Source organism: Adiantum capillus-veneris, chromosome 23, assembly GCF_014529385.1.
Source record: "Adiantum capillus-veneris isolate H3 chromosome 23, ASM1452938v2, whole genome shotgun sequence".
NCBI lineage: Eukaryota > Viridiplantae > Streptophyta > Polypodiopsida > Polypodiales > Pteridaceae > Adiantum > Adiantum capillus-veneris.
In genome coordinates, this window is record NC_140953.1 from 72,526,733 (window position 1) to 72,545,976 (window position 19,244).

Genomic DNA, 19,244 nt, shown 5'->3' on the forward strand with positions numbered 1-19,244 from the left:
GGCCTTCTTGATATGTGGCCAAGAGTGCACGCTGACCACTCTTCCTACAATGTATAAGTTGTAGTTGTAGTTGTAGCTGTAGTTGTTGCTTGAAACCTCCTGCTTCACTACCAACACCCTCTGTGCTTAGCTCCAAAAGCTGCTCTAGTTGCTTGCCGATTGGAAAACAAAAGCAAAACGTCTTCTATGCAAAACCTCCTACAAAACTCCCCTTCTCTGTTTGTCTTTGCCTGGAAAAGAATCTCATGTGCAAATGCTCCTGCAAGACTACCAACTTTGTAAGAAACTCCCCTTCTGTGTTTGGTTTGTAGAGAAGCTTCTGTGCAAATGTTTCTGCAAGACTATCAATGCTCACTCTCCTGTGCTTGGTTTCTGTGCATGTAGAGAGAGAGAGAGAGAGAGAGAGAGAGAGAGAGAGAGAGAGAGAGAGATCCGACTAATTTTGTTTGAAAGTTCTCCAGGGGCGTGGTGGGAACGAACTACGAAACTGCCAATGGTCATGGGAATATTTTAATCATAAATGTCACGCTTTGAAACTTTAAAGTTTTATTTAGAACTCTTCTCTTGGTTCCTCCTTTGATATGCAAGAAGCTACCTCTCCACCACCAATGTCCGGGACATAGGTATTTAGTCCACCTAACCATGCACACACCCAGAGAGGGCATCTCTCCAAATGCAATCACGTACACTTGCACCTTAAAGGAATGTGGCATTACACAAGATGCTAATCAATATTGGCAAAAGAATTCATGATGATATTGTGTCATCAACGAAAGAAAATGTCATGCTTGGCACTACCTTGGTCAACATGTATCCAAATGTGGTGCACTCAATAAAGCATAAAAGTGCTTGAGGAACGGCATGTCCGGAATGTCGTCTCTTGGAAAGCACTGATTGTGGGATATGCCCAACTTGGGTAGGACCAGGAAACTCTGGGCTATTTTTGGTGGATACAAAGCAAGGGTGTCTCTCCAAATGAAATCACATACGCTTGCATCTCGAAGGCAAGGGTCAGAGTCAAGAAGGTCTGGTCTATTTCAGTAGATGCAAAGAGAGGGAATCTCTCCAAATGCAATCACATACACTTGCACCTTGAAGAAATGTGACACTACACAAGATGGTGATATGGGAAAAAGAATTCACGATGATATTGTTAGTCAAGGGTTGGTGAAAGAAAATGTAGTGTTTGGCGTTGCCTTGGTTAACATGTATACCAAATGTGGTGCACTCCATAAAGCACAAAAAGTGCTTGACGAGCTTCCTATCCACAATGTCATCTCTTGGAATGCACTGCTTGTGGGATATGCCCAACTTGGGCAAGGCGAAGAAGCTTTGGACTGTTTTCGGCATATGGGAAGCAAGGGTGTCTCTCCAAATGCATCCACATAGCAGTGCCCAGGCGGAACCATTGTACTAGTGTATATTAAAAAGACAAGAGTTTGATCCACCAGGCTGCAAATTCTTGCAGCCACGAGATCTAAAAGTCATGTCTTTCTTATCTAAAAGTCATGTCTTTCTTGAGTGTAGCCAACTTGGCCCATGCCACAAAAGCACACAGCCAGGCTGCCACCTTGAATTGCGAGCATGTGTGCAGCTTCTTCCTCCTCTCAATTAAGCTCAAGCACTTCCTTGAACCACGGGGTGCCCACCTCGCGTGCCTTGAGTTGCGGGCTTGGCAAGGCTTCAACTGCGGCTTCTTCCTCCTCTCCACTAGGCTCAAGCGCTTCCTTGAACAGCAGGGGCAACTCAGGTGCGTTGCAGAATTAGCATTGCATTTATGAGCTGTGAGTCTTCAACTCCGATGAGACTTGGGGCCTGCTTGCCACGCGGGTGCCTTGAGGGTCATACTTGCCACACAGGTGCCTTGCGCAGTACAGCCAAGGAGCCGGAGAAGGAGGGCCATGACATAATCATCGCCAATTGCATAATGTGATCACTTGCAGGTTGCGATGTAAAAAGAGGACAAGCAAGCAACGAGGCCTCATTGCCTGTAGGTTCCAAGAAGGGGTTAATGAAGAGCCCTCAGGTTGTTTACTCTGGGAGACTGCAGTGATGAGATGGGGGGCTCGAGTGTGGGGAGAACCCCACGGGAGTTTCAACATGTACCGTGTACGAGACGTGCTATTGATGGGTTCAAGCCAAGGGTGTCATAAGGGCTGATAGTAATATTATTATGCTACTACATGGACACCCTTCCTTAGCATACCAATGGAGGAAGCTTTTGATTGACCCAAACCAATGCAAACAAGTAGCAGTGAGGAGCCACAGAGAAACCAATGTCTTGACAATGAATTATGGTCAATCTGCCTATGTTGTTATCTAGGGGCGCTTGGCTTGGTCGAAGTGTGTGATCAATAGGCTGTTGAACAAGGCATTAAAGGCCAGGCCTCTAGCTGGTTTCTTGCACACCTGCCATCAACAATAAAGAGTAAGGGCCTTCATGTGTCTCCTTTCCTCTCTAGAGCATGCCGTTTTTGATGATCCATGGGATCGAGGTTCTCTCCTTGGTCCTAATATAGACGTTTGAACTTCTTCTTCTTATTCTCAACAACTCAAGCGCCCTCTTCCCTCTTAACACTAATTTGGTACAAAAAGGACACTCTTTTTTCACGAATTTAAATAAAATGACACATGAAATCTAGAAAACATCTCAAAAAATGCTTTTGCAAACTTATAAAATGTTATCCAAAGTACTCATAAAAATTATAATCCATCACTTTCATACGTCACAACCTCAATAGGTGGTGTGTGGCCGGATGGCCTTGGTGTGAACCCACGCCGTGTATGCCAAAAGAAGACTGTTGTAGTGCTTGTGATATCAATATAAGGAGATGCTCTCGTATGCAAGAGAGATGCTCATTCGGATCCTATCTTGCCTCACTCTCATGCACACCACATTGGTGGAGATGACGGGCAAGGGTTAGTTAGAAACCCTTTTCTTGATTTTCTTGGAAAATCTCTAGGTCAGCGATGGCACCCTTCCTCTTAGAGAGAGAGAGAGAGAGAGAGAGAGAGAGAGAGAGAGAGAGAGAGAAAGGGGGGGGGGGGGGGGGGGGAGCAATGCTCGAGGCTTTTCCTTTGAGAGCTGCCATTTAATCACAAAGCACAGATGGTAGCAAGCAGTCCTTGGTCGTCTTTCTCAGTTTAAAATCAGCTTTAGCGATTCCCATGAAACAGGATGCATGATGGCCGAGTGGCTGTTAGCCCTTGATTTTCCTGAGTGTTTTCTACAACAATCTATAGTCAAAGTCCTCTATGCTCCCCATTCTCTTGGGACGTTCAATTTTTGGGGCTCTGGTTTTTGTCCATTGTTATTGCTATCAAGCTATTCGAAAGATGGGAGTTACTGCACATCAATTGTTGCAGAGGTGCCCAGTCTTTTTGTTTCATCGTTGTGATGCAAAGTTGGTTTTTCAGTTAGTTTTTCTGTGAAAAAGTTTTAGTTTTTATCGTTATAGCAGAGTTTGTCCCATTCAATTAAGCGTCGAGTCAAGCCCACCACACCCCTTATGGAAATGGATGTATGTCAAAAAAATCATGTCCAGCTCTCAATTACTGGTTCCTTGCGTAGCCAATTCCATTGGGATAGCGAGCTAGTGTATTGCCTACAAGGAGATGTTTTCTTCTCGAGTCGAGTCCTCTCAGTCCCTAGCCCCTAAGCCGTTATATGGTCACTCCCCCCGAATGAGGCGTTGGAGTTGATACAATCCTTTCAGTCATGTCGAGTCCATTCTCAATCCAAACTTGTAAAAAGATGTCCATCTTTTCTCCTTAAGGGGAGAGGTGTGGTGTGTGGCCGAACGGCCTTGGTGTGAACCCACGTTGTGTATGCCAAGAAGGTTGTTGTAGTGCTTGTGATATCAATATAAGGAGTTGCTCTCGTATGCAAGAGAGATGCTCATTTGGATCCTATCTTGCCTCACTCTCATGCACACCAGAATAGTAAAACGACACTCATGAAAAGCACCTATGCAAAACAACATTTATGTTTCATTAAAACTCGTACTCTAATCTTTAAAAAAAATGAGCAGCGTGCATGCAATAATCTGTGGTACCTACTTATATATGTGTTTGAATTTTTTTCAATTGTCATGTGAGAAAACAAATTTCTTTGTGACTAGAATTAAATATAGAAAGTCATGTGGGTCAAATATGCAACGTTTACAAATCCAATTAACAACCACATAAAACGTTTATTTCATCTAAATTTGTAATGCCTTATGATTTATATATACTAGATCTTTGACTCCATTACATAAGGTGAGGCTATTTGATGGTTATGCAAGCCACGTTTGGTTATTTATGACATATCCCAAAAACTGCACATGTTATAATTCTTTTTTAAAAAAATCAAAGATAAGCCTTCAAAAAAGTCCACTTTTCGAATTTTTCATTCGTCTTATTTATTTGTATACATATACCTCATATGGACACAATTGGGAAATTTATCTACACACTTTCATTTGTTCATAGCAATGTTTTTTTGCAAGAAATTACTCACTATAAATTTTTTAATGAGCTTAAATTACGACATGCATATGAGTTTGAGACCTTGAAAAATGCTTAGTTGATAAGTATTGACTTATAGATACATTATAGACCTTCAATTTTGCCCCATAACCACATCATGTTAATGATGCGGTTAATGAAAGAGGTCTTAAGCGACCAAAATTTTCCCCTTTTTGAACATTTTCAAGATTTGGGTTTTTTGATTATAACAAAAATCTAGTCTCATATCTAAGTTATGAAGCTTGATTTCTTGCTATAATAAGTTTTTTCCTATTCATACACCTTGAAATCTAAACAAAATCTTATTTTGATGAGAAGTTATTTTCAAGTTATGAAAATTTTGTTAAAACCACACTAAATTTCTATGATTTCTTCATCTTAAGTTTTATCACCATAATCTTAATTTGTTACTAATTTTGGCAAAACTTAAATTTTGGTTATGTTCTTCACCTCACAACTAACCTAAGGTATGAACGTGGCCTATATCTTTTTTCCTAGATTCACCAAATAATTATGACAAGTTGCTAGAAAAATGGGATACTTTAGTGTCTTAAAACACTTGAATGTTCGATTACAGAACTAGTCTTAACTCCCTCTTGACCCTCTTTAACATTTCTAAACTATTCACAATGGGCAAGAACAAATGAGGAGTAAGCTTCAGGCATATTAATGTTGTAGTAGCCCGGCACTCAAAATCATCTTCTAGTATATTTGTGGGTGGGCTGTGATTGATAGTTGTGTCACCAAGTCAAAAATCCAAGCTGATTTTATGGGTCCAATGGTTATCCTGCGACCTTTTAGGCGTTAATGATAGCTTGCCTATGATTTGTGGACCAGCTTGGTGCCTCAAGGGTGCACCTTTAAGAAACTATCCATACAACGTGTGTTCAAAGGGTATCAAAGAAACCCCTTTACTTACATGCTTAAGGTAATATAATGACAAAAAAAATTTCAAAACCTTACGGGTTTTTTTCTAACATCAAATAAAATACCCTTTCTGTTAATATAGTAATTAAAAAACCCACATTTGAACTCATGCGATAACTTACAAGTCTAAGAGGTGAACTCTCGAGCATGCACATTCAGTGTTGAGGCCGCCAAGCTTGATGGTTAGAGCCTTTGAGATGCTACAGTCACAGTGTCTAAAGAGAATGATTGCAAGGAAGAACAAGCCATCATTGATAAATCAGACCTAGATAAATTCTAGAGTGTGAGGTAGGACCAACATGGAAGCTCGCAAGTAGTTGATCAAGTGCTAGCTCTTAGCTCCACTCTACACTTGGACTCTTCCACCCCTCTCCATTACTCTCTCTCTCTCTCCCTCTCTCTCTCTCTCTCTCTCTCTCTCTCTCTCTTGTTGTTGCAGGCTAGCTTTCTCCTTAGACTCGCAACCATCACTTACTTTTGATCAATGCAATGGAAGTCTTCATGCCAAATAACATGAAGAGAAGCTCACAAAGAGAAGATTTTTCTCCCATGCCTCTAATGCAGACTTCATATTCATGGTCGGCTATGTTTCTTGAACATGCAGATGGAGAAAATGCAAGTGAATTGGAGTGCCATCCATGTGGCTTCAAATGCTTGGAGCCATGGTGGACAGCCTTGCCATCTCCTCTCCTAATGTCTTTAGCAACGAACATGGCAGTGCCTAGCTAGCAGTGAAAACCACTCCTTGAATGCACAAGGTAGCATCACTCTGTCGGTGACAATGGGCACTCATCAGTTCTGCCTTGAGCAGCGAGAGGCTCACCTTGAGGTCTTGTGGGTGGACTCCTCAGTATGCAGCACATTCAAATGATTTGATGCCTTAAAGCTTCATGTCTCTCTCTTTCTCTCACTAGGATCTTAAGAGTCTCGAGCTGGAACTTGAGAGCCTGCAGATCGGACAATCGGGAATATCTTGCACACAGTGGATCCTCATGGGAGAGGGATCCATGGACAATCGCAACACCATAAGCAAGGGTTGGCAATAGGGCATATAACAAAAAAGGGGTAGAAATTGCGGGGACAGAGCTACAATGACGAGCCCATTTTTTATAGAGCCGCAAATTGCAAATATGAGTCCTCAGGGTGGGATACAAAGTTAGATGTACAAGGTCTTGGACCACAGATAGTCCGGTTTTGTGGATAAGGTGGCTATGCTTTTTGTTAGCTTTGGGTTTGGCATCACTCGCTAATTATGTTGGTGTGATAATCTCCCTCTAAGCACTACATTAGTATTTCCTACTTTCAAAAAGAGCTTAAGATTTGACCACATGGTCAATTAGTAGCCAAATTTTTTAGGGTTGGGCTAAAAAGATATTTTCAAATACTGCCTTGTGGAAAACTTTGATATTAAAAAAAGTTTGAGATTTGTCCATATGGCCAAATCTTCAAGACAATGGTGATTCCCAAATTGGCTATAAAGTCTCAAACTCTCTAATATGGTGTTTTTAAGACTTTTTTTAACTAAGATCAAATCTCCCTCTTCTTTCTAGCTATCTCACTCTCCCTAGAAAGTTTTTGTAGATATATTTGGCTTTCTTAGTGCTTTGTTAGAATGTGGTAAATGAAGTGGCCTGCAGACACCACTAAGGTACTGCAGGGACCAATGCTATGGCACAAAAAGTGAGAGGGATTGCTCTCATTTTTTTATAAGCTATATACAATTTATATATGCCTCTATTTCTTTCTTTTCAAGACGAGTTTTGAAGCATAGGAGAACATCTATCAACACATGATATTAAAAAGAGGAAGTTCAAGTGGAAATAATAAGTATATATGCTTTGATGTTGATAAGTAACCTCGGAGAATCTCTCCAAATTTTTGAGCTTTTTTTATATATATTGTGGTGCCTTGATGCCTTCTAAAGTCTGATCAATTTGGACTAGCACTTGCGTAGGTTGTCTCTACTGCAATATCATATTTCTTTATTCAAAGAAGTGTTGAACGTCTTGCTTTGCTTTAAGGAAGTGTGATGTCAAGATGATGGTGTAGATGATGACTTCTATACAATATAGGAAGGAATTTTTGACATGGGGATCGTATATGTAAGGTGTTGTTGACATGCGCATCACATGTGTGCTCAGTTAGAATGGTTCTCTCTCTCTCTCTCTCTCTCTCTCTCTCTCTCTCTCTCTCTCTCTCTCACACACACACACACACACACACACACACACACATTCTTACAAGCAACTGCATCTCCCTCCTTCTATGGCTCTCCTTTTGAATCTTTGTAGTGTCATCTATATGTAAGTACGCACAATCTATGTGTGCACGTGTGCACATACACGCACGTGCATGTATGCGCATATATGTATCTTTGCATGTGACTAAGTGTTTCTTTGTTGTGTGTGTGTTATACGGGATAAAAAGGTAAAAATAGAGTGTGTCCTTGAGGTGTCCCTTTATGATGGATGTTCCTACTTGTTTTGCCTATTCATGTGAATGGCTACGTGAGCCACGTAGCACACCATTGAAAAGAGCTAGTGAGACCCGCCGTAGGCGCTTCATGGAAGCTCATCTTCTATCAAGGGAGCACCAATCTTCCAATGACTAGTTGCAAAACATAATCACTTGAGAGATTTTTGTATGATGGCCAAAAGATGTATTGGGAATATTGGTTAAAGTAAGAGTATTTTAAGTATTTTTTTCAAAATTTGTCAAATATGAAGGTTACTTTGAGAAATTGAATTTTAGGGGGTAATTTTAGAGTTTCCTCTAGCTTTAGGGGATTTTGTTAGCAATCTTCCTATATTATATGTAGACTAATCCAAAGAAAATATTTCTATGTATAGCCTATATAATTGATTTACATTACTCACTTTTATATAATCTTTTGTATACCTTTAGTTGTTTCTTTCCTTAGCTTTAGTTTGAGCTAAAGATAGATATGTACTTGGTGACACAAAGTAGATTCCACATTTCTAACGCTATAATATTATTTTTTATATTTTGGACACACATGTGAGCATATCATGCTTTAAGAATTTGGCCCAAAATATTAGGCAATAAAGGCAGGATGTGCTTCTACACTACAAGGTATTGAGCACAACTAGCAACAAGCATCAAAGAACAAAGGAAGAAGTAAGTGACCTTTACTTGTTATTATGCTACCTCACATCTGTCATGAGCATAGATTCCAATGTTAAAATCCAACTCAAACCTTGAAGACTTGAACCTCTTAGGCAACTACTACATTGGCAACTATGAGTCCTCACACTTAACACTCTCCTAATGTAACTAGTTTGTGTAACCAAAATTTGTAGCATTGCAAGTGCAAGGTCGGCAAAGGGGACAACTAATTCTGTAAATATTGTCGATCAATTTATCATGTCCATTATACTATATCTTGGGCAACAAAGATGCAAGAAAGCAAGAGAGAGCTAAAGAGATATTGGGGCACATAGCATTGTCAATCCAAGGCAATGTTAGGTGTTTTGAAGCAGCATGATTGCATCCAAAGGAGCATTTGAGCATATAAAGCTCTGTGACTACACTAGCGTCTATCAGCCCTCTTGCTTAAACACCATGCTGACTTAACCAATTGGTGCCACTTGGCTTGGTAGCATTTTTGCAAACCCCTGTAGACCTAGAGCGGACGCTCTCTCTATTGTAAACTAGGTGATAATGTGCACTACACCACTTCTTGCTTGCAATATAAAAAACATAGAGTATCAATCAAGGAAAAAGAGAGAAGAGCACAAATTTGGACGTCAATTGCATTTCAAATGTCAAAGCCATTTCTGGAGCCAACTTCACTCTCGACTGAGGTTTCATGCTTACATTAATGGTTTTAGGTCCTTGTGATCTCTTCAGACCATGATGTCTTACCCGATTTGTACCATCGAGCTTGGTAGTGTTTCTAGCCTAGGGTGCTCCAGAGGAAGAACTGTGTGTGTGTGTGTGTGTGTGTGTGTGTGTGTGTGTGTGTGTGTGTGTGTGTGTGCGCGCGCTCTCCTCAATAGCTATAGAAGGCACTCCAAAATCCATTGAATATGGGCTAGCAAATCCAAGGTAATATGTGAGAAGCTGCCAAGCTTGGTATTAGAGGGATATTTGCTGCCTCTTGCATATATAAGATTTTTTTAGAATCTATCAAGAGATGTGTGAATCAATTTTTTGAAGCGCAACAAATAGTATACATGTAGAAAGAAAGCATCTATATAATTTTCCCACCTTTGTAGTTGTAAGAATAGAAGACATGCATTTTCTAGTCACAACAATGCGTGGGTCACATACTAGTTACTCGTTATTATGTTACCTCACATCTATCACTTATATTCAAATGTTATCAGCCAATGAATACCATCGTACCCATGTACTACAGCAAGACTTGCAACAAAGAATTAAACTTCTAAAACAAACCATCTCAAATATTGTGTGATGTGTGACTCTCTCTCTCTCTCTCTCTCTCTCTCTCTCTCACACACACACACACACACACACACACACACACACACACACACAATTTATATTTTAGAAGCTCTGGTTAAGCTCAAAATGAAATATTTACTCGGATGTACATCTCCCTGTCTTGCCACTCAAAAAGTTTGAGAATTGAAGGTTCAAACTTATGAAACTCATTTCTTTGTTATAGTGATACACTACACTAGACTTGATAAACTTCTGATTGGCAATTTGAGCCTCCACTTTCCACCTATATGTTTCTTTTGGAATATCTAGTTATTTTTGTGAAAAAATAAGAACTTTTATTAAATGCAAAGGATTTTTAGTGTGGTTGGCATTCTACAAGCATGACACCTAAAGAAGAGCCAATCAAGGGGGGGACATTGACGTTGTAAAAGGTTCATGCTTCCACAATTAACTAGTCAATAATCAAGATGAACTTTAGAATTTCTATCATAGAACTTCGTGTGGTGTGTGTGTGTGTTTGTGTGTGTGTGTGTGTGTGTGTGTGTGTGTGTGTGTGTTGGTTTGGGTTGGGTTGTCACCTTTAATATATGTACCTATCTCCTGGGTCAGTTTTAATTTCAAATGTTGTCACATTTTTAGTGATGAAGGGGTATCATTTAAGATGCTTCACCGACAAATTTATAGATTGAATAGAAAAAAGATGAAACCTTCATAGGCAAGAAATTGTTATAACACCCCTTGAACACATGTGAGATAGTAGTTTCTTTTCTCTTGTTCCATACTATGAGTGGAAATGGTATCCCTTGATATAGTAGTTTTACATAGACTGAATTGCCCTTGAGCATGATAGAGTATCATTGTTTTCATTATAAACAAGAGGCAACCCCTTTATACTTGCCTCTTGTTTATATTGTTATGGATTCCATTATTTTAGATTCACTCTAGTGGAAATTTGTTATGGTAAAGGATTGATAAAGTTAGAATCTTCTCCAATAAGTAGCTCAATTTCTATTGGAAAGGATTGAAAAAGGTTGGAGTTTCTCCAATACAATACTCCATAATTCTATATTAGAAGGATGGGGTCTTCTCCAAGAAATAATTGACTTAGACCTCCCTTGACAGCACTTCACCAACAAATCAAGTAGCTACAAAAGGTAAGCCCAGTTTAAATCATTGGCCTTTACAAAGTTTGTTCTTGGTGGAGCTTGCCAAAGATGTGAGATGTTGGCATTATCCACACAATAAGAGGGTTTCATGCTTTGGAGTTTTGAACTCTAAGTGGCAATAAATTTCCTTTATTCATAAGGGAGTTTAAGGGGGTCTGAACCTATAACCCTTTTGGTCAAGCTTTTACATGGCAAAGATAATGTCCATGTGCTATGAGAAAGACCTTGAAGCATACTTTGTTCTCCTTGTGTCAATTGGTCAAGAGGTGATTTTGAGTTGACCAACAAGACGAGGAATGAAGAGGACACCATTTTTGGAGTCATTGTGTCACTATGGTGGCAACATTGAGCAAAGATCGCAACTTTATGAAGAACTACACAAAGCGATTTGTGGAATATACTCCATATGAAAATTATGCCAGCATGTGTGACAAAACAGAAAAGATTGTATTGCACAAGCCAAAAAGGTCCTTGTGAATGAAAACACGAGTGTGATTTCCAAAGCTGACCATGAAAAATGGCCCTAGTTCAATTTACAAGTGTCGGTAATATTGGATTGAAAACCAAGAGGATTCAAGCAAGCATCCCAAGGTGAACGGATCATCCAAGTTGGCTTCCACCTTGGCACACCCTCGTCTATAAGTGACACAAGGTGTCACTCATGGGATCTACGATAGGGGTTCTTTTTCGGCGGGCCGGGGACTTTGGTCCGTCGGATCCACGCGATGGGGGAAGGTTGGGGGGGGGGGGGGGGGGGGGGGGGGGGGAGATTTGTATGCGCGGCCTCGCAATGCTTGCATGGATGATAGGCAAGTTGGATAGGGTGTCGAGGTCTATGGGATGAGGTCGGGGGCTCGATGCGCGAACGCGACGAAGGGAGGCTAAATTTTTTAGGTCACGCAGCAAGGATCAACGGTGGATCAAATCCACATTGTTGATCCCTCGAGTCCACCGCGTGCGCTTTATAAACAAGGTTGGCACACCCCGCAACTCGAAGTCGAGCGACCCACTTGGTTATATTTTAAACATGCTGTGACAAGTGGCATTAAAAGAAAACTCAAGACATGCCCCTATATTGCAAGGCCGCAATTGCCCATCGTGGATCCCACCCCTCCGTTTCCAATGAAAAACGTTCGACGGCCAGTTGGGCGCGGGCGGAGAAGGGGGGGGGGGGGGAGGAGTCAAGACTACAATAACAAAGAATAACAAAATTGTTTGGAGCCTCACCTTCACCACTATTGAAGAAAAGATTTTGATAAGAACGCCAAATTTGAGGTCAATGCTTCCCTCGCAAGCCCCAAGAGAAGTCCTCTTTGCTAACAAAATATATCCTATCCGTGTTGTACAGAATTGTAAAGCTAAATTAAGGCTTCCTTCCAACACGACCCTTGGGATTTGCTGCATAAAGTATATGGTAGCGAGTGCAAAGCTCGTGACAACTTGAAGAAGATTGGCAGCCTTCTGTCACAAAAAGGTTAACAATAACTCACTTCTTTGTGGTGGTAGCCAATCTCCAGGACTTTATCTGTCTCTGCAGCTCCATGCTCCTTTGTTGAGAAGCGTCACCTGTCGAAAAACAAGCCTTGTCGAGCAACGAAGATCATCATCCATTCCATCCCTGCATTTTTCATTTTTGGCATAGATGCTGCTTGCTTAGCAGACTAAGACTGCTCGCCAAATCTCGAGACCCACTCGCACAACCACTGGGTTAGAAAAACAAGAAAAAAAAGACCTCTTTTCCCGGTTTTGCGACCCCGCCACCACGCAGAAGTTTCGCTCCAGAGTTCTCTCGCTCTTTGTTTTGTGCTTGCCCTCTGCCAATTAGTATAGGCCTCCGAGGTGCGTTATTTATGACGCATCCTTTTCAGTCCCTGCCTTGTGCATCACTAATTTCGGCTGTGCGTCTCCTGTGGCTTTGCTTTTTCTGCCAGGATATCAAATGGGTCTTCAGATTGACGTGCAAAATGCCAAAAACATGCAATGTTGCCTGCCGTCGGAAAGCGAGCCTGATCCTCAAATTCAGCTCCTCAAAAGGCTTGCAAATCATGGACCGAAAGGCTACCAACAATATGACCACTGGATTCCATATCTTAAGCCTAGCTGAACCTTTAAAACTCCTGTCCTCTGCTCTCTAAGCTTGTTATTTGAGCTCAGCAATCCATTGAAAATGGGCATGTACCAAATCATGCCAAGAATAACATGAACACCAGTATTTACCATCATCCATGTTACTGTCGCCACGCTGTTCATGGCAATGAATGGCTCATCAATAGTATTTCATCAGTCAATCCATGGAGACCTGTACAATGATGACCTGCCTGCTTTAAAGAAGCAAACAAACATGTTATGCACACAGTTTTGTTTCCCCCAATACAGAATTTCTGATACAATATATCGAGTCAGAGCTCGCTTCCTGTCCAATGATGTATACAAGACAAGTCCGCAATACCACTGACAAGCAAGCACAGCAGAAAGGACATAAAGCATATATCAAAATTCGAATGGGATTTTTGCATCTTCCAGCATATAAAAGAGATCAAATGACAGAAACATTAAACACCCCACTGTCAAACAGCAGCCTTGGTGGCTGAGCTTTCCTTTTACCTTGAATTTGATGCTTACTCTTCCTGAAAACTATAGCCCGGCTTGCTCTGATGAAGCGATGGCATTCACGAATAACCAGCATAAATGCATTTACCGCATAACTTCCATGTTGCAGGCGTTGTAGCCACGAATAACAAAATTGAATGTAAAAGAGTTGAACCCTTTCCTGATTGCCAACAATCATCTCATTTGCACACACAACATATAGCAAGAGCTCTATATATGAATAAACAGAAGAGATTGTTCACCCATGCAAAAGCATGCGATTACTGAACAACCATTTCAGATACAAAGCAAAAACCAGCCATACCCTTTGTACGGCAAGGCGCGTGTAAATTTACAAGAGGGTTGTATACAAGAGAGGTTGTCCTCCTCAGGGAAACCAGCCCCACCACCATCCTCCAAAAACACCTACACTATATGGGGTAGTTCTAATGTACAATTGAGGTCATTACAAGCCCAAGGAACTGGCACATGGACACATTGATGATCCTCATCAAAAAGGGGTCAATCGCTTCAGCTTGCTTCGCTTACCAATCTCTGCAACCCTCTTTACAAGCTTAGCCACCATTGTTAATATCCTGCTTGGTCGACATGCGCTTCAGAAACTCATACGTCGTGATCATCGTTGTCGCAGACATTGACATTGTGGCCCAGCGAGGACCAAGCCCCTTATAGCATGCTCTCCAACCTCCCTCTCTAAAAAGAGTCCTAACCGTCTCTCTTATGCTTGGCCGCTTGTTCTCGTCATTTTCCATCACTTGAAACCTTGTCTTGATGGTGTCCAATGGGGTAGTTACAATAGCCGCGACACCACCCGCGCATGCCGCACTCACTCCCTGCACACTCACCACCATAGCAGTGCTTGGAACATACCTCTCCTCTGCATCTGTGCCACTTTTGTTCAACCCCAGACCCAGACTCTTCCATATTGTTCTCTGTGTCATACAGTATGTTGCCCACCATAAAGCACTAGAGGGTGCATATGTTAAGATGGACATTCCAAAGCCTCTGTACAAGCCTCTCAGACCCTCTACTCGAAGAATTGTTCGAAATGCGTCATACCCACCTTTGTAATGCGACGAGTGAGGGTGAGGGTTGGAAGAGGACCCTTTCTGTTTGTTTTGAACCATAAGGCGCTGGCTGATGACATCAACTGGAGTCCAAACCAGCTGGGCAGCTACCGACGCATTCAGCCCAGCAGCTGCATTTGCGGTGGCAGCTGCGGCTGATTCAGGAAGCCCAAGATGACGAGCCGCAATATACCCTACATTGCTTTTAGTGATTTCAAGAGTACTCATATAGAGAGCTCTTGCAGGGATGGTCCCAAGCAAAGATGTCCCAAACCCTCTATACAGAGCACGTACGCCTTCATCACGCACAAGATTATAGCCCAACCGCATGCTAGATGTGTTGTGAGCACATACCTGCTGCCTTGTTTTCAATACCATGATGGGGTAAAGCGTAGCAGAAACGCCGGAGAAGAGAGCTGCACCCAGAAAGAAAAACCTGGTCTTATCAAGCATTCGCCAGTCCACATCTATAGCTGGGTGCTGCTCTTCTGTAGCACCCTGCTGAGAAGCCCGCAGGCTCATGTCGTCCAAATCGGTCCCTATGCTCACAAGAGTTGGCTAGCCAAGGTGAAGAAGAACCTGCTTGAAATCAAGCTATGGTGAAGGGCGAAGCACCTCCCAGGAATCAAAGAGCTAGTTCTGCGCTATCAATGTGCCAATACATGGAGATCTTTGCTAAACAAAAAAGATTCTGCAGCTTGGCTATGGCGGCGGGGTAAAATACAAGTTTCCAGGCAGAATCTTGGTTGCCACAAGTGGCAGCTTCGGCGCAAAATGTTTCTGCGAAATATCTTTGGAAAAGTACGCAGAGCCCATTCTGAGAATATCATGAGATTAGGGTTTATCTTGGCTATGGCCTTGGTTCGTTCTTGCAGGAAAGCACCCAAAAATGCTTAGCTTGCATCTGAATCATGAGGTGCTTGATGATCATGTGTTGGCGCATGATTCAATGATTAAAAGACTCAACAAACTTGGTAATCTTCACTTTGACATCGATACAAGCATGAATGCTTTAACCTCACATAAACCAAGAGGCTCCCACCTCAGCTTTTACGTGCCAGAGGGTCTCAACCATGGGATCAATGGCTCTTGTGCAAAATCAAGGGCACTCGCAGATCTTAGCCATTGAGCGTAAAAACTAAACTCGAGATCTCGAGTTTAGTTTTATGGTGGGATCCGCAATCTCGAGTTTACTTTTTAAGTGGAGATCTATTGTTTTAAGTTTAGGTTTATGAAAAAACACTTCTATTTCAAGAAAGTGCACGTAGGTGTGATGGTTACGGATCCGGACTCTCAAGCTAGTGGTGAGGGTTCAAATCCTAGTTGGGGAAGCGAGGGCATTTCGAGATTAGGCCCCCCATGGCCGATCAAAACTAAACTCGAGATCCCGAGCTTAGTTTCAACAAATCGATGGTACAGATCGATCTTTCACTTGGGACCATTGATCCCATGGTTGGGACCCCATGACACTTAAAGGGAAGGGGTCCCACCTTAAAAATACACACACAAGTGTGTGCGTGAAACACTTTATCAAGACAACCTCAGACCGTCCATGGAAAGTAAGACTCTTGCTTTCCATGGACCGTCCAAACCGATGTGGCAAGCGTTCTCATCAGTTTCTCTATTGCAAAGGTGTAACAAAGTTACCTATCGACAAATAATACATTAAAACGAGTGAAAATTCATTGAAGCAAGTCTAGAATTTTCCACATAAAGCCCTACTCGCAAGACTAAAACATGCTCCTTAGAAATGCATACGTGCAACTTGTAAGGACTAGGCAAGCTTCTATCTTGGAAAACTTGCTGATCAATATCATTAGGAGAAATTTGGACTTACTTTCTGGTCTTTTAGTTCTAGAGAGAGAGTGGGCACTCGACCAATGAGGAAGAGGCTTACGTTACGTAGAAAATCGGCATTTTAGAGCCAAACTCATTGAGAAAAAGTAAAAAATAATAATTTTGTTCCTCAAATTATACAATGTCATGCTTCCAAAGCATAAATGTTGTACCGACGAATTTCAGAACTTGCATTGAAGACTCCAGTATCTATGTTCCCTCTCAAATCTTGCTTTGAAAAACTCTACTTCCCTCTCAAAACTTTGTCTTCCCCTTCTCTATTGTGTGTTCTAGTGCACACCATGACTACCTCTTGAAGGCCTGACACTACCATTGACTCTGTTAGCATTTTTAATAGTTATGCTACATATGATCAGACATGGACACCATCTGGAATAACTATAGAAAGTTGGGTATTATTGCAGACGAGGAGGAGGAAGAGGAGGCAACGCAATGATTTCGTGAAGGCTTTCAAGGGACAAGTTCAAGAGTTTAAAGTGTGTGCACAAAGCAAGCGAGTGAAAGAGATCCTGATACAACATGCTTTCCAACATGCAGACTTAAGGTTGCAAACATCTCCTCCTAGTTTTCCACGGCATCGACCCAACTGTAACTGTAAGTTATTCTCAGCATATATCTCATTTAGTGCATGATTATTTTGGTAGGTTTACGGTTGATATCATGTTTGGTATGTTGTAGATATTTATCCATCGAACAGGACGGACTGACAACCAATTAAGAGCATAGTTGGGAATTTTGATGCTTTCCATGCATTTATTGGTGAGCAAATGTATCGAGGAAGACCGCACAAGGAGCTTGCTAATAATGGAATATTCTTTTATGATGTGTCATATTTGGAACCCAAAATGTCGTCTGGCTTGGGTCATGTAGTTCCTTTGCCACTTCCATCTTTTGACAGCAAGGATTGGTCTTTGCTAGCATCCCAAACTAGTGAAAGCTTTAGGAGCATGTTGTTTCACGATATATAGAAGTCCCTTAAGTATTCAACCTCTATTTATGCATGTTGAAGTATTTAGCTTTGATTAGCAACTAAGAACTACCACAACAATGTTCATTTGCAAATCTGAGGGCTATTTGGACTTTTTATATGATAATTGGGATAGGAAACATTCACAGGGTACAATCCGTATTTTGCAAAAGAAGTTCATAATTTGCAAGTACATTATAAGCTCTTAAAATTTCATAGTGTCATTTTACTATTTTAGATATCATCTTCTAAGTAGACAACTTATCCCACTCTAACACATATCTAGGAAAATGGGAAAAAATGCGCAAATTTGGGACAATTCTTTGTGTCACATGGACTTGAGGTGAGGTTGTGTCGTGTTAGGTTATTGAACACAAGACAGTTGTGGTACAATGTTTAGTGAATGCTAATGAGTATGCAACATCTAATAATGTGTGTTGTCAACAACCATACTATACACTAGGGCATGTTTGCACATGATAGTTTACACACACACACACACACACACACACACACACACACACACACAAAGACAAAATCAAGTTTCCACCCACACATGTTAACATCACTTGTTTATTGGAATTAGGGTTGCAGAGAAACACGCACAGCTTGGAGAAGACAAAGGAAGCTCAAGGCACACAATAGAGAGTGTATTACTAATGTGCAATGAAAAGATAGATAGCCCTAGAGCGATGGGCATATATACAATGCACGGGGGAAAAAACCTCCTAAAGAGGGAAAAAATGCCCCGCCAGTCCTAGTGTGTTCACACACATCACTACCACATGTATATGGTAACAAATCCCCCCTAGAGTGATGCAATGAACGAGAGCTGGCACATGAGTAAAGGGAAGTGCCATGCCCTGAGGACATGATCAGTCCACAAAGGGGAGTAAGCCCAAAGCTTTACGGAAAGCTTCAAGCTTCTCACGAGACAATGCCTTTGCTAAAAGATCTGTAAGGTTGTCCTGTGTTGGCATATAAGCCAAGCTGATCTCTCCTGCTGAGAGCCTCTCCTTGACATAGTGGTAATGCACCTCAATGTGCTTTGTGCGAGCATGAAAAACTGGGTTTCTCGCAACTGCCAATGCGCTCTGACTGTCAGTGTAGATAGTGTTGGCAGTGTCCTGTCCAACACCCAAAAGGCGTCTGAGCCACACACTCTCAACCGTAGCTATGAAGACTGCCCTGTACTCAGCCTCACAACTCGAAGTGGCCACAGTAGGTTGATTCTTGCTCAACCATGATATACATGAACTGCGAAGCATGAAACAAAAACCACTTGTGGACACTCGCGTGTCAAAACAACCAGCCCAATCTGAGTCCGAAAAAGCATGTAAGTCTGGCGGCAATGATCCCCCCTTGGGATAAAACAAGCCAAGATGTAAAGTGCCACTAAGGTAGCGGAAAATCCTCTTGACAACCTGCCAATGCTTAGACCCTGGGCTATGCATAAATCTGTTGACCTGTGAGACTGCAAACTGAATATCCGGCCGCGTGTTGCATACATAAATGAGACAGCCAACAGCAGTTTGGTAAAGAGTGACATCAGCAGGATCACCAGCATCATGTAGACTCAACTTCGAACCTGTTTCCATGGGAGTGGCAATAGGTTTGCAATCCTCAAGTCCAAATTTACATAGCAATGTCTCTATGTAAATTTTCTGACACAAGGCAATACCACCATCACACTGCTTAAACTGTATACCCAAA

General features: G+C 41.7%; 1 protein-coding gene across 1 annotated transcript; it reads right to left on the bottom strand.

Annotated features, from left to right (window-relative positions):
- Positions 1 to 13,837: 13,837 nt before the first annotated feature.
- Positions 13,838 to 15,686, bottom strand: LOC147427967 (uncharacterized). Its single transcript, XM_086497341.1, has one exon. It carries the CDS (start codon positions 15,227 to 15,229, stop codon positions 14,195 to 14,197), a length of 1,035 nt encoding a protein of 344 aa, XP_086353467.1. The 5' UTR covers positions 15,230 to 15,686; the 3' UTR covers positions 13,838 to 14,194.
- Between the last annotated feature and the right edge of the window lie 3,558 nt (positions 15,687 to 19,244).

What these genes read in the sequence shown, in the direction of transcription:
- LOC147427967 (XM_086497341.1), bottom strand. Translation starts at nt 15,229, where the DNA reads ATGAGCCTGCGGGCTTCTCAGCAGGGTGCTACAGAAGAGCAGCACCCA.